At 50.7% G+C, this 22563-nt stretch overlaps 1 protein-coding gene across 1 annotated transcript in view; it reads right to left on the bottom strand.

The window, feature by feature from the left end:
- Positions 1–858: 858 nt before the first annotated feature.
- The window catches only part of EIF2AK3 (eukaryotic translation initiation factor 2 alpha kinase 3), a 63659-nt gene continuing 41954 nt past the window's right edge, over positions 859–22563 (bottom strand). The window contains exons 10-17 of the mRNA XM_001379238.4: positions 21702–21814; positions 16917–17039; positions 12725–12874; positions 10397–11174; positions 8824–8991; positions 7137–7238; positions 4797–4859; positions 859–1829 (exon numbers count right to left, since the gene is read on the bottom strand). Of these exons, the coding sequence (XP_001379275.2) occupies positions 1653–1829; positions 4797–4859; positions 7137–7238; positions 8824–8991; positions 10397–11174; positions 12725–12874; positions 16917–17039; positions 21702–21814 (1674 nt within the window). The 3' untranslated portion in view covers positions 859–1652. The remainder of the gene's footprint in view (positions 1830–4796; positions 4860–7136; positions 7239–8823; positions 8992–10396; positions 11175–12724; positions 12875–16916; positions 17040–21701; positions 21815–22563) is intronic.

Here is a 22563-nt window from a genome sequence, read left to right as displayed (position 1 = left end):
CGTGCGCCGCCCTGGGGCCAAGAATGGCTTCTCTAATTTTAAATGGCTGAAAAACCATCCAGAGGAGAGACCAGTCTCCTGATGTGAAAACGATGAGATGTCAGTAAATAAAGAGCGTCCACGGCACGCCTCGCTGCGCTTAGAGGGCACGTGTGGCTGGCTTTGTGCTGCAAGGCACCCCACTGTACTGAACAAGTTCCTCCTGTTCCATTTCAAGTCCCATCGACATCAGCCCCCCCCCCTCGGTGCCCGTGTGCTGGGGGCAGGGGCACACAGACCAGCCCAAGGAGCAGAGCTTCTTTCAATGGAGGTTTTGGGGGCCTTCTTTGCTCTGTCCTCCTGCCCAGGGGCAGGGGCTACTGAGGGTAGCCACGCCATGGAGAAGGCAAGTGAAGAAGCCGTCTGGCATACTGGATGGGCACTTCGGAGAGCCCACAGGACCCAGGAGAGATGGGCGCGGATGCTCCGGGATCGGCCCACCACAGCAAATGCCCACATCGCCAAGTGTGCGCCTCCTCCGCCTTGTGGCCGCCATGGAGCGTTCGGGGCACGGACTAGCCAGGGCAGATCCAGGACCAAGGACTCCTGTTCGGAACGAGCCCTGTCTGTCCTATTCGAGCTGCCTTGCGGGTTGAAGAGGTATAAATAGACCAGAAAACCCCCGTGGATCGCCATCCCACTCAGCCCAGGGGAAGCCCCCCATTTCACCCCAGGGGAAATCCTCACGGTCTCCAGTGGGCCGCGGCAGAGGCCGGCCGCTCTAGCCAGCACGCCTGCCTTCTCGTCGACTTGCGGCTCAGTCCTGGCCGACCGAAGAGTCTCGATTTTGCAATGAATTGTCCAAAGCCAAAGACAAGCCATAATAAAAAAAAAGTTTTATTAAATCATTTAGACTTGAAAGAAGTCACAATAGTTAACACACTTCCTGTGTGTTCTGTACACCACCAACCCAAATGGATTGATTCTGCATTTTTATAAATAAAAATGAACATATTTACAGTGGAAAAGGAGACCCTATTAGGCAGATAAGTTAGCTGACGAAGCAGTAGTCTACAGACTGGTTTCAGGAAGTACCAACCTACAAGAGTATGTTAAGACATATAATTTCATTAGGTCGAAGACTGTTCATAATTCTAAGAATGAGCTGTCAGGGAGGCAGGAAGCTCGGGGCGCCTGGAGCCTCCCTTCCTCCTACCGTGGGACGAGAACAGAACCCAGCGAACCTGCCCTTCCGACCGCTGAAGGCCGGGAAGGCGAACACCACAGATACCCCTAGGAAGCCGCTGTGGCCGGGGCTTCCCTCCCTTGTGCTACCCGCCAGCCGGCCCCCGGGACAGCGAGCGCCTCAAATCACCGCGTGGAGACCTTCATCTGTGCTATCAAAACATCTTGACTCTATGTACAGGTGGGCACGGCCGCCCCGGGAGATCCCAGCACGTGGAAGGACAGAGGACGCCGGCGGGAAGAGCGGCCGGCCCGTGTGCGGACTACAGCGGACAGGTCGGGCTGCTCGGCATCCTCCCCGGCGCTCCCCTGAGAAGCCCTGAAACCGGCCTTGGCCAGAACGGCGGCCTTTCAGGGCCCGAGAACACCCCTTTCGGGGCTCGGAAGCAGGTGGGACGCCCGGGGTGGGAGGGGACCCCCACCGAAGGCTACTTGCTGGGCTGCCTGCAATGCTTCATGCCGGAGGAGCTGAGGGAGCGAGACCTCTGCCTGAGCACGGTTTTCCCCGGGAGCTCCAAGTCTTCAAATACAGGGTTTTCAATGATGTCCGTGGCCTCAGGCCGCTCCGTGGGAGAGGGAGAGAGCATGTGTCGCACCATCATGTACTGAAAGAGCAAGGAAACAAAACGGGCGTTAAGGCCGCCCGGCGCTACCGAGGCAGGGCCCCCTCTTGCTCCGGCCTTTACAAATATCCCAAAGCCGTCCTAGATGAAGGCCGAAGGTGTCTCCTCCACCCTTCTGCAGGGCAGAGGCTGGGTGTCCATTTTACAGACAGGGAAACTGAGGATCAGGGAGATTAAGGGACCTGCCCAGGGTCACCCAGAGAAGTGCGAGGCTGGATGGAGCTCAGAGCCGGGCCTTCACCCTCAAGATGAGCAGCTGGAACTCCCTGACCTCCAAGGCCCTTTACGGCTCAAGGTAGTCGGCTCTCCGTGCCAGGCACTAAGAGCCACGAGAAGGGCAAAAACCCGTCGCCTGCCTCGAGGAGCTCCCGTGCAAGGAGAGGCACGACGCGCAGCGGACGTGGAGAGGCCTCTGCTAGAGGACGGGAGGAGGCCACGTCAGGGAGACACCAGAAGCGCTGGGAGGGGTCAGGGGAGCCCCTGGGGCAGAGGGACGAGGAGGCCGGACCGGGCCGCAGGAGCGCTCCCTGAGGCATCTGACAGAAGGACGGACTGGAACAGAGAGGCCCAGGGGTTCCTGCAACAGTGTGGGGTGAGGCGAGGAGGCCCTCCAGGGGGAGAAACCACAAGACGGGGCGATGGGGGAAGCGGGCGCAGGAGAAGCCGTGGAGGACCTCGGGATGCCCCCTAGCACACAAGGGGAAAGGTGGGCCCTCGCCAATGACGGGGGCCTGAGGAGGTGCCCGTGACAGTATAATAGTAATGGCGCTTGGCTGAAAAGAACCAGCTCGGCTCCCAGTGGCGCACTGAGGATGTCTGGGGGTGCCTAAGTGGCGACGTCCACGAGGCGGCTGGTGATGAGAGCGGGGCTCAGGAGGGAGCTGGCCCAGGGACGAGAGCGGAGCCCCAAGGAGCCCCGGAGAAGGACAGGGCCTTGCCTGCAGTGAACGGCCACGATCTGGATCAGGAACAGCGAAAAAGGCTGAGAAGGGGCGCCTGCAGAGGGGGAGGGAGAGAGCCAAGAGAACGATGCCGCGAAAACCGAGAGGCAGCAGAATTTAGGGTCAAGAGGTCAAGAAGGATCAGCAGTGGGAAAAGGCTGTTAAACCTGCCGATTGGAGAGTCACGGGTGACTCTGGAGAGGGAGACAGACAGACCGACAGACAGACAGCATTTTCAGCTTGAACGAGGCTGCTGAAAACCATGCTGCAGCGAATGTCAACCTGGCTGGCCGGAGCTGGCTCTCTGCAGGAGTTTATCCCGTAAGGGAACGAGAGAAGGCTTTTTAGGGCTGGGAAGCCCTGGGGTGTTTGCAGGCCACAGAGACGGAGCCGAGGGAGAGAGCGCAGAGTGCAGTGGGCAGGGGTTAAGAAGGGGCGGACGGGAATGGGAGAATCACCGGCACACTTAGAGGGTTTGTCGAGGCAAGGACCCAAGACCAGAGAGAAGGGAGGAGGCTGTAGGGGGAGAGGTCCCCTGACAGGAGGAGGAGGAGGAGGGAAGAATCGGGAGCCCTCGATGGCTGCCTTTTTCACTGAAATAAAAGTTAAAGTTGCCAACTGAGTGGGGGAGGCACAAATGCTTTCCTTTTAGCCCACCGTCTGAAGCCAGAACGGCCTAGATTCTGTCTGTGTTGAATAGGAGGGTCAAGAGAGGAGGAGGACAGAACTGGGAAAGCATCGAAGCTCACTGTTCACATGCTACCTGTGGGAGGCTGATGAGCGGAGTGTTTGGGGGAGACAAGTCGTAGCCAGTGGCCTATCTGCAGACGGGCTGGCCCAGTGCAAAGACAGCGGACACTATTAAATTAATGCGCTGCTGCCCCGCCACTAATTAGCAAGCCCCTTGACCATCTGCTGCCCATTGGGCTCCTCTCCAGGAAGGAGAGCACTTCTCGGCCGGTCTCCTGGACCAGGACGAGGCAGATTTTAGACGGGGTCAGGAAAACGGGGCCTCACTGAAAGGCAATCAGAGAACGCGGCAAGAAGGCAGCAGGGAGACGAGGGATGCCTAGAAGAAAAGGGACCGAGGACGACCGGGAAAGGCAGCTCTGGCATCGGTCTGGTCTAAGGGAGGCAAAGGAGACAGACAGCAAGTCGAGGATTCGAGAAGAACAGGACGGGTGGGGAGAGACCACCAGACAAGGACAGACGACCAGGAAAGAGGAAGAAAAACCTGAATAAAAGCACAAGTACATTCATGCAGATGTGGGTGAAGGTAAATGAAAGCCAAGCTGGACAAAGAGGGAGAGGGAAGAATGAACACTTATTTCATTGCTTTCGACTCAGCGTAGACAGAAACATTTTCTTTCATTATAAATTATGATATCTGTCAAGACACTAAAATGTGGTTGAGTGGAGAAACATCTTTAGTGGGATATGGGTGAATTATTATCATTTTTTAAACCCTTACCTTCTGCCTTAGAATCAATTGATGCTACGGCAAAAGAGCTTGAAGGGCTAGGCAATGGGGGTTAAGTGACTTGCCCAGGGTCACACAGCTAGGAAACGCTTGAGGCCTGATTTGAACCCACAATCTCCAGTCTCCAGGCCTGGCTCCCAATCCACTGAGCCACCCAGCTGCACCCCCCTATGGGGGGGTTATTAAGAGTGTGATAAAAACACATTCTTCTAGTGAAGAAAGCACTGCCTATAAGGCTGAAACACACAAGTGCTTGGAAAAGTTCAACACGTATCATAGAAATATTGAGGATTACTTTGCCAAAGTGGACTGAAAGTTCTAAGTGGGAGGCAGGACAGTACCACGGCCTGGGCTCTAGTCCCAGCTCTGCTGGTGCTTCCTTCCTCAGTGGCCTTGGACAAGTCACTTCCCTCTGGCGCCTCAATGTCCTTATCTACACAATGAGGAGGGGAGACTGAGGAGCTCCTTTACAGCTCGACCATTCTGGGCTTCTAAAGAAAAAGGAGGACGAGTATCAAAAATACTCACTTCTTGAGGATATTTCTGAGCAAACAGTGGTGGAAATTTGAGATCCCTCACGTCGCTTAACGTCTGAAAAAGAAAAGAAACGTGCTGAGCATCTTCTCATCCTTTGCTTTTTTCGGCCCATCCTAGATCTATTTAAGCATTCTGAAAACAACATTTTGATGGGCAGAATGACCGTGAGGAAAGGTGTGGGAAGCAATCCAAGGAAAACCTGCCATTTCTTCCTGCCCAGTCTGTCTCGCTACTCCGCAGAGCGCGAGGGATGCCCGGCACCGACGAGAGACAAGGGCTCCCAGGCCAGGCGCGTGCGCTCCGGGCAGGGGAGAAGCCTCCCAAGTCCCCTCCTGCCTACACGTCATGCCAACGTTCCACTCTCTCTGCGGGTGACTCATCTTCGGAGTGAGGCGGAGGAGAGAACGTCTGTGAGGGTGCCCGCAGAGCCTGGCACACCGGAGGAGCCACAGGCTTGTGGGTTCCCTCCCCTTCTCTCTCCTCATCTGTAACGAGGGCATTTCTCCTTCCATTTTAGAGAACAAGCCAGAAGGCACGACTCACTGAGCAGGGACCCACAGTGACAGGCAGATTCTCTATGTGGGCCCCAGACAAGGGAGAGGCAGGCCCAGCTCAGAGAAGAGCCTGGCCCTGGGCTGCAGAACATAGAGGACATTTAAAAATGCACAGAATTGGGGGCAGCTGGGTGGCTCAGGGGATAGAGAGCCAGGCCTGGAGAAGGGAGGTCCTGGGTTCAAATCTGGCCTTCCTAGCTGTGGGACTTAAGTCACAGAATGCCCCCACCCCTCCAAGCCCTTACCACCCTTCTGACTTGGAACCAATACACAGTATTGATTCTAAGATGGAAGGGTGAGGATTTTTAAAAATGAACTAAGCTAAAAAAAGAACAGAATGTTAAAGCCCATGTTTAACAAGTAAGGCTTCTGTCAGCTCGCCTCACTGTTCTAACTTCAGTAAAGTCTTTTTAAGCACCGAAACCAGGCTGCTCTGGGTCTGTGGGCCACATAAGTGTTTCTATAGTGTGCCCACTGCTCAGGGAAGGGCTAAACAAATGGAGGCATCAGGATGCACTGGACTATTCCTGCAGAATTCACAGAAACAGGCACTGTTTGTATGAACTCTTGCAGAGTGAAGCCCACAGATGACTGCAGAAAGGCAGACAGAGCAAACAACAAAACAGAACGGAGCCCTCTGTGTTATAGCAAAGACTGGCTCCCTAGGGGAGGGCCCCCCCCACTCTTCCCTATGGGGGAGCCATCCCCAGGAACAAAGAATGAAAAGGAAGAGGAAACAGATCAATGGGCAGATGGGCGCCCCCTCAGCTTCTCCCCCAGCAAAGAAGGGCCACAGAAGGCAAAGCCCCATTTCCTTGTCTGTCTCTCTGGCCCCTGCTCAGGAGCCCAAAGTCTGCCTGCTGCCCTTTGAGGTCCAGCCACACCTGGCTGCACAGGGCCCCTAGGCACGTCTCTCTCTCCCCCTAGCCTCCCCTGGGCCTCTGCTCCCTTGAATGCAGCATCATCCCTAAAGCAGGCTCTGGGAGAGCCTCGTTATTTTGGGGGTTTCCCCCTAGTCACTGGGACCCTGATAGGCCCCCCAATCTCTCCAAGGGCTGGCAACCTCCTTAAAGACTCCCCTTCTCTCCAGCCGTTGAAGAGAGATCACTTCATTCACCCTCCCTGGCAAGACTCAATCAATGGTTGAAGAATGAGTGTCATTAGTAATTTCCTAGCTGTGTGACCCTGGGCAAGTCCCTCAACCCCATCTGCCCAGCCCTTGACCTTCTGTCTTAAGAGCTGTCACTAGGACAGAAAGTTAGGGTTTAAAAAAAAACAAGGTGGATGCTATTCCCTCAGACTGGTGTGTCTTAGCTTGTTCTTTGGACCCTCCAAATCCACCCTCTGAGGCCTAACCCAACTTCTGCCTCCTTCATGATGCCTTCCTCCAATTCCTGAACTTCTAATCACACCTACAGGCCTATGTATTCCTTTGTTCCCCGTGTGTTCCTTTCCCTTCCTTAATTAGGCGGCAAAGTTCATGCTTTTTATGTTTCTGTAGCTCAAACATCTCACTATAATGCTGGACACACAGCAGGTATACAACAAATTGGTAAATAACGGGGAGACGGGGCGGAACTATGGGAGCCAATTCAACTAGCCACAACTGAACGGCAAAAGCTCTGACACTGAACATAACTTGTGAAATAATTCTACATTTATGACCTTTATAATAATGCTGATCAGCTCGCTCCTTGGAGCATTTAATCTTTCCCCGAGTCTCACTTTTGTCTTTTGCCACTCTTTTCATTTCACTCTTTTCAAAAGAAATACTCACCTTGACCCTCTCCATCTGAGTGCTGAACGGGTAGAGCAGTTCAAAGAGGATGAGGCCCAGAGAGAAGATGTCCACTTTATGGGAATACGTATTGCCGTGAATCTGAAAGCCAACATCAGAGGGGGTGAGCGAAGCGCACATCGGGGCATCTCTAGTCACCGGAGTAGCGCCGGGACGACTTAAGAACAGAACAGCGCCGCTGGGGGCTCAGAAGTGCCAGCCAGGCTCTCCCCAGAGCCGCCTCCGGAGCCCTCTGGTCTATTTCGCGTCTGAACAGGAAGGCCCTCTACAAGCGGGCGGGCGGAAAGGGGGCCTGAAGTTGTTCTACCTCTTCCTGGCTCGGCTCAGCCTCCGTCCCTGACTCTACGTGCCGCTTCACGAGTGACGGGTCACCACAAAGCCATCGGCCCTCCGGACCGGGGCGGCCGCTCGGGCATTAATGCCGAGCGTCGCCACAGCCACCCCGGCTCGCGCTGCCCTCCGGCAGAGGCTCTGCTTTCTGGCCGGCGTTCTCTGAGCCGCTGGGCCGAGGGGAGGTTTAGTGGAGGCAGAAAGCTCCGCGGAGTGTCCCGAGTGAGGGATGAGGCCGTGGCCAAGGGGAGGAGGGAGAAGCGGAGCGTCGCGGTCGCATCTCCAGAGACGCTGTAGGGAGCCGTGTCTGGGTCTACACTGATCGGAGAGAGCTTCAGCTCCAGCTAAACGGAGCCCATTCGGGGAAGATCTCTGCGAGCCGTAAGGTAGACATTATACAGATATCCGTATGCATATAACGAAGTGTGACCTCGGCCTGGGCTCTCCCTCGTGATTACACAGGCCCAAAGCCAGCGTGGCTCTACGCTGATTTAGGCACTACCGGAGGATCCCACTGAATGGGGTGGAACGCTCCCAGAACCTAGAGCTGCGCCGAGTTCGGGGACACGCTGGTGGGAAGCAGTCACTGCACCCAGCCGGAGGATTATGCTGACACAGAATGAGTCCCAACAGACGCTGAATCAATCAGCCACATGGACTTTTCCTTTGAAAAACAGCTGGGCTGGGCTGGGGCGTCAGAGGCCGGGGCAGCGAGGACGAGGAAAAAAGGGGACGACGGCTTTGGGGGGGCGCTGAGGGCTTTCTGGTTTGTTTTCATTTTGGAAGGCGGCCCAGTGGGTACCCCGGTGGGAGCGGCCAGGACGGACAGCCTGGAGATCAGAGCCGGGCGGGCCGCTCTGCTGCGCCTGCGGCTCTAAACTGCCAAAGACAGGCGCGCCGTGAGAGTGCCTCGGCCAGGGCCGGGGACGAAGGAGAAGCCGCCGCACTGGCTGTCCTCCCGAGCTCAGAGCCCCGGTGGGGCATGCCACAGGGGAGGCCGGGCTCTGCCTCAGGCCCCCGGAAGGACAGGCGGGCCGGGCCGTGCACTGCAGCCGTGGGACAGCGCGATGGCATTGGTGCCAAGAAGAGCTTATAGAAGCGACTCTCACTCTTCCTCTGGCCCAGCTCCGGTCACTCGTCCCTACGGGGTGGCAGGAGGTGAGGCCGTTGGGCCGCCTGCCCACCCACCCGCACTGCCGGGAAGAAGGGCAGCCCACCTCCTGGCAGCACCCCCTGCTGTCCGCACGCCCTCAGGCCCGGGCCTTCTCCCCGCGTCCGAGGGGCCTCCCTGGGCCCGGGGCTCGCCGTAGGCCGGAGCCCGGGCCGCACGCCTTACCTGCTCGGGGCTCATGTAGAGCTTGGTCCCCACTTGGCCCGTGTGCCTGGGGTAAGCGGGCATCGGGGTCAGAACCGTCTGCTCCTCCTCATCTTGGTCCATGGCGGTCACCAGCCCAAAGTCCCCGACCTTCACCACGTCGTCCATCGTAAAGAATATATTGGAAGGCTGGAAAAGAGCGGAGCCAGTGAGGAGAGGGAAACCACAAACTGCCCCCAAGAATGACCAAGGCGAGGAGACAACCCGACTGGCCCCGGAGCAGGCGGCGACTCCGCATCCCCGTGAGCACGTGTAGCCCGGGAGCCCAGTGGGTGCCCGGCGGGGCCTGGGATGGTCCGGGGAGGTCCGGCGGTGACCAGGAGAAAGGCTCAAGGGACTCCTCCTGGGAGAAGTGCCAGGTGCGAAGCTGGCCTGCAGTTCCCTCAGCCTGCGGCCTGGGCTGTCACAAAGAAGGCCGAGGCCGGGCCGCGGGCTCCCGAAGCCTCGTCGTTCTCATTACTACTGCTGAGGGGGGCCGGGGCTCCTCGGGGGGAGCCACGACTTTTCAGAGCCTCTAACGGGGAGAGGCGTGAGGGCTGCCCGAGCTCCCCGGGCTAAGGGCCGGGCTGCGAGCGTCGGGGGGAGGCTTTCTTTCGGCCCCCAGAACCCCGTCCCCATCCGAGGCCGTCATCGGCATTCAGCAAACCTACACAGAATTGAATTCCGCTGACAAATGTTAAGGCAGCCCCCAAACAAGAAGCCGCGGCGAGGGGCCCTTCGAGCCCCAATCCTGACCTCTGTCCAAGGAACAAAAATCTCGACGATCAGAAACCAGTGAGGCCGCGACTCGTGGATTTACCACGTTTTCCTTTAAAATCTGGCCTCTGAGACCCAACCGCACAGACCTGCCCAGCACAGCCACGGGGGCTGGAGCCAAGCAGGCTCTGCCGAGAAGCCAGCGTGTGCAGGCTGTCGGGGGTTTGGGGCTCCGGGGCCTTCCTGCTGACCGGGAGCCTTTGCAGCTCTGCGGTCCTGGGTGAGTCATTCGAGGCTCCCTGATCCTCCTTGTTGCTATCAGTGGAAGGGTTCCTCCCTGCACAGGTGGCTTGGGGGGAGATAAAGCAGGCAAAGCCCTCCGCAGACTAGTGAGGTGGGCTGTACGGGGCTTAAGTTGGGCTCTTTCACCTCTTCTTCACTCTTACTTCTCTCCTGGTACACTCTAAGGGCGAGGACTAGGCAAAGGGGGTCGCCCAGCCGGGAAGGGTTTGAGGCCAGATTTGAACCCGTCCTCCCCACTCCTCGCTGCCTGCCTCCTTCCTGAAATGAGCCGTAGCCTAAGGGGCTCTTTCTGAAACAGAAGGAGAAAGTCATCAGGACGTGCTAGAAGGGCTGACTCTGCCACAGCGACACACGATGACACCAAAAGGCCTCCTCCCTTCCCGACCGAAAGTCGTCCAAAGGTCGGAGAAGCGCCGGGGAGAGCAGCGCCCGGCCTCTGGGGCGCATCCATCGGGGACCCCAGCGTCCTGCATCAGCCGCCCTCCCCAGGCTGCGCCTCCGTCGCCCCTCTGCCCCAGGGCCCCGGAACACCCACCTTGAGGTCTCTGTGCATGAGCCCCTTGCTATGCAGGAACTCCACGGCCTCGGCGATCTGCAGGAAGATGTGCAGACACACGGCTCGCTCCCGGTCCTCCAGGGCGCACCTGCGGTTCATCCAGTCCTTGAGGTTCTCTTTTCTGCACAGCTGCATTTGGATATAAAGATACACCTTTGGGGAACTGGGCTGGAGCTTTTCCGCAGCGTTTTTGGTGAGGTCCAGACTTAAGGTTGTCGGTCTCGGAGGAGACACGGACAAAGGGCTTGCGGAAGAGAATTTCCAGTCCGACTGCTGGATCTGGGCGAGCTTCTGGGCCGCGCACTGGCTGCCATTGCGCAAGGCCACCGGCCGGAGCTCCTTACTGGCGGTGTTGTCGCAGCCAGAGTCTTCAAAAACAATGGAAGACGACGTTCTGTCCTTAGACCGCCTGTAAGGAAGGCCCTCCGAGGGACAGAGCTCAAAGGAGTGGCCCTCGTCGTTGCCGTCCATCGTGTCATCTCCCACGCCGCAGTCCGTGAGGCAGCTGTCCCTCAGGTTCACCGCCGGGTCGGCCGAGCTGCTCACGTCCCCGTTACTGGTTACGGAGAACTCCAGGGGAGAGAAGCGACTTTCGGAGCTCTCCTGGCCGTAAGAGATCCCTACGGAGAAGGACTTCCTTCTCTGCGGCGACGGAGCTATGATCTCGATGTGCTCCTTTGTGGAGAATGGATCCATTCTGCGGATTTTGACCGAGGGCGCTTCCATCAGGCTTGGAGAGCTGAGAGGCCAGTCGGTGCTGTCAAGAGAGCAAAGGCAGGGGAGACCATTCTGGGTTAAGGCTCCTTTTCTCTTCCCTGGCACCGCCAAACCTCTATCCCACACTCAAGACACCTGATTCTAAAAATGAAAGACAGTGGCAAAGAAGGCAGCTGGGTGGCTCAGTGGACGGAGAGGCAGGCTTGCAGACAGGAGGTCCTGGGTTCAAATCTGACCTTAGCCACTTTCTCTCTGTGTGACCCTGGGTAAGTCACTTCACCCATTGCCTAGCCCTTACTGCTCTTCTGCCTTAGAACCAATATACAGTATTGATTATTGATTCTAAGACAGAAGATAATGGTTATTAAAAAAAAAAGACAGTAGCATAAAATAGTGGATTTCATATTACTAATCCATCAGGACAAGTCAACTTAAAAAGGCTTTCATATATATAATATATAATATAATAATGAATATAATAACACATGTAATATATACAAACACATATAATCAAACTTGGCCCTAGAGTAGTAGAGAAAATGATTTTCTACCATTCTTAGCATGCCAGGAGCCATCAGAGACCACGCTATTTGGTGTGGTTGCACATGGAGACCGGGGACTTTGGGGCAGCCCCCCCGGGGGGGATGGAGGCACCCACTGAAACCCCCCTAGGCGACTTTCCTTGTTGGCATCCCCTTATTATTGGAATTGCTATGATTATTATTCTTAATTAGCCCCAGGAAAAATAGATGAGAGCAACATGCTTGCAGGGTTGGTGCAGATGTCCCACTCTGTCCCTCCAGGATATTACCAGGAGATCCCACTTACAAAATTAAACCTAAGGATTCTTATATACCCACTTTGATAGGACCCTCTTTTCTAGGCATAAAAACTTCTGGCAAATCTGTGCTCTGAATTCCCTAACCTATATCTGGTTCATGTTGATTCTGCTCTCTGACCCTGCACTAGCAACAATGTTTCATTGACTATCTCCCTGGGCTTCCTGTCTGTTGTTGGGTTCTATGGAAACATGTATGTTGAGAATTGAGGTTGTGTGCCAAGTGGATGTGTGATCATGGAGGTATAAAATGGAGCCAGGCCTCAGCCAAAGCGGAGCAGTTTATCCTGTGAAACCTGTGCTGTGAGTTGAATGCAAAAGCTGTGTCCCATCCACCATTTTGCCAACATCATCCCGCCTCGAAGACCCCATTCCCTGTGGGAGGCTGGACCACCCTACAGCATTAGCAGAGGTAGAGGCCTATGTGCCAGAATATGGAGTAAACATCTAGACACGATCAATATACTGGTTATTTTTCTTTTGTACCTCTTTTTGTTGCATTGTTCAGATTTTTTTTTTTGTATTCTGGGTTACAAGGAGAGGCTTACTTGGATAGTGGATGTGGGCAGAATATAGTCAAGAAATAACAGTGATGTAAAGACAAAAGATATATATTATCTACATATATATTTTCTAATTATAAAAAGATTTTAGTTGGTAAGTGGCCAGAGAGAAATTGTAAGAAACCTAATAGCTAAGAGTAAGAAGTTACTATTCTTTTCATTTTTAGAATACATAAACCAATCAATCACCTTTCATCTTTCAGCCAAAGTTCATCCATCTTCTCCTGCCATTTTTCCGGTGGTGCTTCCAACCAGGCATTGAAATATCTCACAATTCCTGGATGCTCAAGTTTGGCTAAAGCCTTAACTTCTCGCATCACCTTCTCACGGGCCAATTCCCTGTCACAAAAGATATAAAGCATTAGGTGGCTCATTCTGACAAATTCATCATAAAGAAAAGAAAAAAGGTTTTTAAAAAAAATGCCTCCCTACCTATAGTTTATTTTTTTTTTTATATAGACAGGATTTTGTTTAGTAGTATAACATTAAGTAATCATAGCTTCTCTATTTCAAATTGCATGTGTTAAGATTATTTTTAGTCCTGTAGATAGTAACAAGAGTCACTGGAGTTGGTTGGGGAGGTGAGATGTGTTTGGAGCCTTGCTTTTGGGCTGGATAAGGGCAGACTTGAGTCTGGGAGACCCATTAGGAAGCTAATGCAGTCTACAGATGATTGGGGACTGAACTAGGCCCAAGGTTATGTGAGTGAAAAGGGGATGTATACAAGAGATGCTATGCAGGAAGAAACAGCAAGATTTGGTAACTGACTGGATAAACAAGGTGAATGGAAGGAGGGAGCTAAAGGAGAGGGTACGCTCATTAAGCTACGTGACTAGAAATATGCTGAGGGTCTTAAAGTAAGACCATTTTCAGATCTAGAGAGAAGGGAAGAATTTATGACCAAACAAGAGATGGAGAGCATTATAAGATGTAAAATGAATAATTATGATTATAAGAAACTAAAAAGATTTGTACAAACAGATTGCAAACAAGATTAGGAAAGAAACCACAAACTGGGAAAAAATTTTTATAACAAATTTCTCTGATAAAGGTCTAATTTCTCAAATCTATAGAGCTAAGTCAGATTTATAAGAATATAAACCATTTCCCAATTGACAAATGGTCCAAGGATATGTATAGGCAGTTTTCAGATGAAGAAATTAAAGCCATCAATAATCATATGAAAAAAATGTTCTAAATCCCTCGATTAGAGAAATGCAAATTAAAACAACAGTGAGGTAACACCTCTTACCTATCAGATTGGCCAATATGACAGTAAGGGAAAGTGGCAATGTTGGAGAGGACATGGCAAAACTGGGGCACTGTTGTGGAGTTGTGAACTGATCCAACCATTCTGGAGGGCAATTTGGAACTAAGTCCAAAGGCCATAAAACTGTGCCTGTCCTTTGATCCGGTAATACCACTACTTGGTCTGTAAATCAAAGAGATTTTTTTTTTTAAACCCTTACCTTCTGTCTTGGAGTCAATACTGTGTATTGGCTCCAAGGCAGAAGAGTGGTAAGGGTTAGGCAATGGGGGTTAAGTGACTTGCCCAAGGTCATATAGCTGGGAAGTGGCTGAGGCCAGATTTGAACCTAGGACCTCCTGTCTCTAGGACTGGCTCTCAATCCACTGAGCTACCCAGCTGCCCCAAAGAGATTTTTAAAAGGGGGAAAGAACCTACTTGCACAAAAATATTTATAGCTAGTCTTTTTGTGGCAAAGAATTAGAAATCAAAGGGATGTCTATCTACTGGGGCCTGAATAAATTGCAGTATATGTTGGTGGTGGAATACTATTGTGCTGTAAGAAATGATAAGGAGGATTCATTTCAGAAAAAGTTGGAAAGACATGATCTGATGGACCATTGCACACAGTAACAGCAATATTGTACAATGATCAACTGGGACAGACTTGGCTACTCTCAGCAATCCAATGACCCAGGACAACTCTGAGGAACTGAGGACAGAAAATGCTCTCCACCTCCAGAGAAAGAACTGTTGGAGTCCAATGCAGATCAAAGCATTGTCTTTCACATTAGTTTATGATTTATGGTTTTATTTGGGGGTTTTGGTTTTATATGAGTATTCTCTTATAACAATGACCAATATGGAAGCATGTTTTGCATGATAATACATGTATAACCCAGATCAAACTGCTTACTGTCTCTGAGAGGGGGAAGGGAAAGAGGGAGAGAATTTGGATTTTATAATTTCAGAAAACGTATGTTAAAAATTATTGCATGCAATTGGGAAAATAAAATATCTTTGAATAAATTTTTTAAAGGAAGCAAGGCCATCTTGAAGATGGGTGAATTTTGAAAGAAAAATGAGTTCGGTTTTGGATCATGAGTTTGAGATACCTTGAACTGTCCAAAAGACAATTGGTAATGTGGGCCTAAAGCTCAGGAGAGAACAGGGCTGTATAAATAGATCTAAGGAATCATCTGCCTAGAGATGATAATTGAACCCATGGGAAGTGGATGAGATCACCAAGTGAGAGAGAAAAGAGATAAAGGAGAAGAGGCCCAAGGACAGAGCCCTGGGGGCCAACTACAATTAGTAAAAATGACAAGGATGAAGCCTCAGCAAAGCAGGCCCAGAAGGAATAGCTGGACATGCAGGATGAGAACCAAGAGAGAAGCCATTCTACAAGCCAGGGAGCATCCAGAGAGAAAGGGAGCAGCAGGTGCAATGCTGCAGAGCGACAACGAGGATGCAGTAAATGCTATTAGATTTGAAAATTAAGAAACCAACAGGAAGGAGGAGAAATTAGGAAACACCAATCATTGGAGTCAAGTCTAGGAGATGGATTAAGATGTGCTTGTGTCAAACAAAGCTGGGGAACAGGGATTCTGAGACAAGGGGGTGTGTGTGTGTGTCACATGCCATTATTATCTATATCACTTTTCCCCTTGTTTATGGCCAACCTTTCCCAGAGACAGTGATACAAGGCCTCAGAGGACCCATCCACCATGAGCTTCTGTGGTTCTGACATGGAAACAGAAGAGCAGAGCACTCTGGACTCAGAGTCAAAGGAGTCAGGTGGCCTTCCCAGCACTGCCACCTTAGCACTACCTGTGTGACGGGTCATCTAACCTCTCTGAGACTTGGTTTTCCCATCTGAAAAATGGAGATAATGAGAACTAGTGACTATGTCAAAGGGTTTTGATGCGGTCCACACAAATTACCACAAAAGAAGCACTCTGCTGACATGAAAGCCCCAACTAAATGTAGGGGATGAAGTAGAAACAGAAACTGGATCCCTGCAGCCATGAACTGACTTAAAACCCTGCAAATTCACAGAACCTGTGTTGTTTTCTTTATCTTGTTAAATATCTCCCAATTGTATTTTCATCTAGTTTGGGCCACAGTCAGTTCTGTACCTCTTGAGACTGCCCCTCACTACTTTAAACTTACTCACCCCTGCTCTGTCCTCCCTCCATGCTTCTACTTACCTTTTCTTTTTTAAAAAGTTTATTTATTTCTACAATCATTTACAATCTGTTCCGTCTGCTACTCTCCCCATCCCCATTTAACAACAAAAATAAAAAAGAAAAATGAAATCCTCCTCATTCCCAGGGTGTCTATGCCCCCAAATGGCATGTATGCATGGCCCAGTCTGTCTCTTCAACTCTTCCCCTTCCTCCCTCTCTGTCTCTTTGGGTCACCTTCCTGGCAGCAGGTGAGGGGTGGCTCATCTTTAGTCTTCTGGACTCAAAAATCCTTTCCTTTCTCTTCTTCCTCTTGAGAGAAAAAGGACTTTGGATGTAGACCTCGAAGGGCTCTTAGAGGCAATTCTGTTCTGCCTCTCCCCCCCCTTTTGCAGCTGAGCCCCCAGAATTTCAGAGCCTCCCATCATAAGTCAGTAAGTGGGAGAAGCAGGTCATCTACCTGGGCCTTTTAAGCCTCAGGCTCTCCACTATCCTCCAGTCCAAGGGTAGTGGACACCTGACTCTGATTTGAAACACTATTTTCTAAAGACGATACCACTTTTTTTTTTTTAAGGCAATGGGGGTGAAGTGACTTGCCCAGGATCACACAGCTGGGAAGTGTCTGAGGCCAGATTTGAACCTAGACCTCCCATCTTTAGGCCTGGCTCTCAATCTACAGAACTACCCAGCTGCCCCCAAGAGGATAGCACTTTCCGATGACTGGTTTCTTGGTGGCTTAACTCCTTGTGTTGGCTTCTACATGCTAATGCCCATTTTCTATACATTCTCTCCAGTGCTTGGGCAGAACTCAATAAATACCCAAGATGGCAGATTACGAGCCTCACATAAGAATGATATGTTGCCTTCAAGGCAATCTGACACCACCTCACATGAGGTTTCATCACCAGGAATGAGCCCTAAACTTTATTATAAAGCCACTATTCATTACCTATTGGGGAGACGGATTCTCTTGATGGCATAATTGCAATCGTCAACTTTGTTTCTAGCTTCAAAGACCACGCCGAATCCTCCACGACCCATACACTGGATGGGTTCAAAATCTGTTAGGTATCTGAAAAGGAAATGTTTACAACATGTTTTAAACAGTGAAACTACAGGAACCCAGAGTCCAAGCCAGCACCCTCCAGGGATAATCCACAAAAAGCCTAAAAGCTCCTGAGGTCCTCATACCCACTCCGTGTGATCCTGCCCACTGCACAATCAAGTTTTTCCTACCCACACGGAAATACAGAGCTACCATTCTGGTCTACTTCGCTCGGAGCTCTCCATATGGAAGGAGAAAGTGAGGCTTGTTCTCTGTGTTACCTTCAATACTTCAAGACTCTGATTTCACTGGCGTGGCTGTTCCCTTCACCAATGCAGATTGCGAGCTCCTTAGAACCGAGATGGTCCTCGAGGGTCGCTGTGGCTGACAGCGGAGCCCCTGCCCCCTGAAGCTGGTCCCTGGACAACATAAGCCTGGTCCACCCCTGAGCCGGCCCTCCACTGGCAGAGCCTTCCTTGTGATGGAGCCGACAAAGAATGGTCCTCATGGCTCGAGGGTTTTTATACTCCCACGTCAGCTTCCATATTAAAAACTAAATCAATTTTAGTAGTGTTAACCCTGAAAAACACAGAACTACTAAAGCAGTCAGAAAAAAGCCAGGCTTTAATCGGAAAGAGAGTTCCATATTCGGCCACTACCCAGAGTCAAGCGCCCAAGAACCACACAGAGCCCAGGGCTCTGGGAACAGTATCTGTGAGAGAATCACCGTGCTGGATGATTCTCCAAAGAACCACAGAACTGGGGGAACTGAGGGCAGGCAGGTAGGACTGATTGGCATCACCACGGCTACCAGGAGATGAGAAGTCCAAGCCAAGGCTTTACAAGGGATACTAAGAAAGGGTCTAGCCAAGGGCTGGGAGAGGGCTCTGGTACAATGGGAGACACCACCAGGACAAAAGGGCACCTAACATTTGCTTTAGGTCTACAGTCCCACCCAACTGGGACCATCAACTACCTCAAGGTCTAGGGTTTAATCTGAAATGGCTAAGTTTGGGACTTCCCTGGGGTGAATTCTCAGGGGACAGGGGCAGAATTGGGGTCCGCCGATTTCCAGTGAACAGCAGGAAATGCAAGGGTCAACTTGAACTCTGGAGACCCCAAGTCTGACCTTATCACAAGAGAGTTTCTCTAGGAGGGAGATCTCAGAGGGTCTCCCTCTGACAAGAGACTTTAAAGTACTTGGTGGTTCCAGTTAGGGGGGCTAGCAGACTCCATCAGATGCTAAGTACCCTTTTGTCCTGGTCGTTTCTCCCATAGTGTCAAAGGCCTCTCCCAGGTAGCCTGGCCCTCGGCTCCCCGTCCCTTTGGTGTCCATGGTAAAGCCTCAGCCTCTCCCGGATAACCCTGTCTTGGACTTCTCTTTTCTTCGTGGCCACTGTGAAGCCAATCCACCATACTGCCTGCCCCCAGCTGCCCAGGAGGTCTATAAGTTCCCCCGATTCTATGGTGCTTGGGAGCGCCGTGGTACTCCCAGGGCCTTGTGACTCTGTGTGGAGGCCTAAGTATTGAACATTATCCCTCTCCTGATGAAAGACTTGGTTTTTCTACTATTAATCGTTCTGCGTTTTTTCCAAGTCAACACAAGATTGATCATCTGTGCTCCTTCATCTCACGAAAGAGAAAATGAAATGCTCTGTGATCACCCAAGGACCCATAGATAAGAAGTGATCTGTGTGCTGATGCACTTGATAAATGGTGAAATATGGCATAACCACGGACCATCATTAGTATTGGAATTCCAAAAGCTATGAAAACATGTCTCAGTTGTCTTATGCCCTTTCTTGTTTCTCTGCAAAACAAATACTTTTCTATCTTCTTTGGGAATCTGAAAACAAGCTTCTGTTTCACTGGGAATAATTTCTTCTTCTTGCTCATCTGTCCTATCACTCAAAGCACAAAAATACAAATTCTCTAACTCTTTGAATGCTTATGCCAGGGTCAGCTGGGTATCTCAGTGAATTGAGAGCCAGGTCCTGGGTTCAAATCTGGCCTCAGACACTTCCTAGCTGTGTGACCCTGGGCTAGTCACTTCACCTCTGTTGCCTAGCCCTTACTGCTCTTCTGCCTTGGAACCAATACATAGTGTGGATTCTAATACAGAAGATAAGGGTTTAAAAAAATTAATTAAATAAACTCCTTTATGCTCCCCACTCTCACTATTGCACTAAACAAGTTAGTCTTAGTTGTTTTCATTAGAGATGTTTCTTTCTTTGTCTTGGCATGTTAAGTCCAAGTTTGATTTCATTCCATAATATCAAATTATTTTTAGCTAATGACCTTTCTAATTCTCAGTCCTGCCTAATGCTGTCATAAGGATGATTGCATCTGGTGGGAGGGCATTGTACTGGATGTCCTTCATGTCCCTTCCAATTCTCAGGATTCCCTGAACTGTCTCCTCTAAATGGAGACGCAGCGAGTTAATTCAGCTGGCCAGAGCAGAGTCCTGACGAGGACCCATAATAGATTTGGCTCTCCACAGGCACAGAGAGCATCCCCGACTAACTCGTTCTACTGAAAATGTGAGTCCTGGGCCACCAAGGCGCCTGCCTGCCGACCCATCCCTGCTCCCGGAAGCCCCACACCGTCCTGCCAATGGGGCTCCCGATAGGAAAGAGCCCATCCCACAGCCACAGTTCATCTTTAGAAAACAAAATAATCACCTTTTGCATATGGGCATCATAACTATTCTAAAGACTCACCTACCACAAACCAGCCTATTACCAACTTACTCTCAAACTGAACTATTCCAGAGTTTTTCCAAAACCAGAATTCGTGTCTTCCCTGGAGGGCAGACGGAAGAAACGTTCACCAAAGGTCTCGGCTGTTCTGCCATGTGATGGTCCTTCCTCGGGCACAATCAGATCTCTCTCTGCACAGCTCTGGGCACCGCTCACTGCTCTGGGTTCTCTTCCTGTGCCTGCCTCTTCTTTCCTGGATCATCCCCTTGTCCCTGCCCTGCAGGGCTGGTGTTCCCCAGGCTCTAACCTGGGCCTTCTCCTGCCTGCACATCAGTTCTCACGGTGCCAATCATTCTCTCCAAACAAATGGCTTCCGATTGTCTGTATCCAGGCCCAAACTCTCTCCCGAGTTCCAGCGCTGTGTCACTGCTTCTGCACTCACCTCCTCCTACAGGGGGCCCTTCTCTGTATCCCCCGACCTCTCTCCTCCTCCACCCTTTCCTATTTCTCTTGAAAATGGCCCCTACCTCCGGTCAGTCTAGATTTACCACCTCATCACAGGGCTGCAGCAGCCATCCAACCCATCCCCAAAGGGCGGCCAGCAGCCGTCCAGGCTCTGCCCAGAAGGAGAAGCTTTTCCCAACATCCGGTGTTGGGGGCCTTCTGTCAGCTTCTGCTCAAGGCCCCTGGTTCTGTACTCTGGGTCAGTCAGAACATGTGATTGTGGCCTGCTTCTTCGGCCAATGCTTCCATGCTGCTGACTCGAGGTCTTTCACCCTCCTGACGCCATTCCAAGTGGGGTGAACGAGGGCCACATGCAAGGGGACCGTCCCCTCCCTCTTCCTAGCAGGGAAGGGCCCCACTCACACAGGCTGGGATTGTACTGAGTCTGGGGCTGCCACATGCCCTTCTGCCTCACCCTGAGGACCCCTGAGACCCCCATCCCCTTCTCTGTTTCCCAAGGCCATCGCCCTCCTCCAGCCTTTGCCGGCTCTTGCCTTCCATGGCCATATTCACTTAAGCCTCTCTGAAGCAGCTTCCCCTCTGCTATCAATATCATCTTTTAAAACACAAGCTACCCTCCCACTCAGGAGCTATTGGTGGCTCCCTATCTTGAGGATAAAATGGACTCTACAAAGCCCTTGCAGTGAAGCTCCAGGCTGCTTTCCAGGCTGGTTTAGAATGAAGAGACAGTGGAACGTCAGGCTGGAAGGCCTCATTCTAGATGTTAATGGTAGCCTTTCATCCCATGAGACTGTTTCCCTGAAATACTAAGGCAACAATGGGACTTTCCCCTTTTTCCTGTCCTTTTCTACTTTTGGCACTAACAAGCAATGAGACAATGCCAGGAAGCCTGAATAATCCACACACTGACGCTGACCAGTGGGGCTTCTGGACAATCAGCTGGCTTGACCACGAATCCCAATTCTCCTCACCCAAATCATCAAAGGCCCCTTCCTCTGAATGTTCATCTCATCACTTCTTGGCTTCCGCATCAGGGGGCCCAGGTTCGGGCCCAAACTCTGCTCCTTTCTCCCTATACCACACTGGAAAGCCATTTCTTCTTTCAGGTTCTTTATGTGAGAAATGAAAGGGCTCTCTAAGGCCCTCTAGATCGGCTTTAAATTCTCTGATCTGGGGCCCAGTTTTCTCCCCCAAACCTAACCACTATGCCAAGGGTTCAATCTCCATCTGTGGAAGCCTTCTTATTTTCTCACTCCTTACTTCCCACATGCACTATCAGGAAAAATAAATATTTTTTAAAAGATTAGAGAGCATGAAAAGATAAACATTATATTCCAAAAAACAAGTAAATGCTCCTTAACAATCTTCTGGCTTATCACAGTTCATATTCTTTGTGAACAAAGGCAGATACAAATTGGAGCCCAGAAGTTAGGTTAGGCTTCATAATCCTTGCTTCTCAGAAAACATGGACCCTCATCCCACTGGAGAAAAACATAACTTTAATATGATGACACTGGACTCTTACCTTGATGTGTATCCAGAGGACTTGGAATCGGACCAGCTGCTGTCGCTACCTTCGCCACTTATGGAGTCATACTTACTGTCAGTCTGACACTGAGTTTCAGATTCCTTCCTTTGCTGAGATGGATAAAAAAGAGTTGTGCCATTAGCATTTCTACATGGAACCAATAAAAACTAGTAATAAACAACAAGAAAAATTATACCTTCCAATATAACTACAAAATATATCCAATATCTGGGAATCAGCCTACTAAGACATAGACAAGATTGATAAACTTCAAAACACTCCTCACAGAAATAAAGATAGGCAAATAATTTGGAGAGAGATTCGCACCCATCAGAGGGTCATTCCAATATAATGCAAATGAAAAAACTACAGAAAATAGTTTTAGTGATATACTCAATTACAAAGGGATATTTTTTCAGAACGAGACAAAATTACAAAAAATCATTTGGAAGAACAAAAGGTCTAGAATCTCAAGGAAATAATCATTTTAAAGTAAAAATGAAGGGATTAAAGCTCAACCCAGACATCAAAACATGCTATAAAGCAGTTGCCAAAACTTTTGAGTGATGGCTATAAAACAGAAAAGTAGATCTCTGAGAGCAACTAAAGAAACAAGAAGCAGAAGCAATCAAGAAAATGAATTGCTGGGGGAAGGACTCCTTTCTGCTCCATACATTTTTTAAAAACAAAACAAAACAAGAAAAGAACCGGTGAATCTGGATTTTGGAATTTTGGAACTCTCAGATTCTGATCAATATTTTACACCATACACCACAATAAATTCAAAATGTATAGGTGAACAAAATATAAAATGTTATAATGTGAAAAAAACAAGATGAGGATGGAATTAACTACCATC

This window comes from Monodelphis domestica, chromosome 1, assembly GCF_027887165.1.
Source record: "Monodelphis domestica isolate mMonDom1 chromosome 1, mMonDom1.pri, whole genome shotgun sequence".
In the NCBI taxonomy this organism is placed as follows: domain Eukaryota; kingdom Metazoa; phylum Chordata; class Mammalia; order Didelphimorphia; family Didelphidae; genus Monodelphis; species Monodelphis domestica.
Note: the sequence above shows the minus strand (reverse complement) of the source record. Positions and strands in the feature narration are given on the sequence as shown.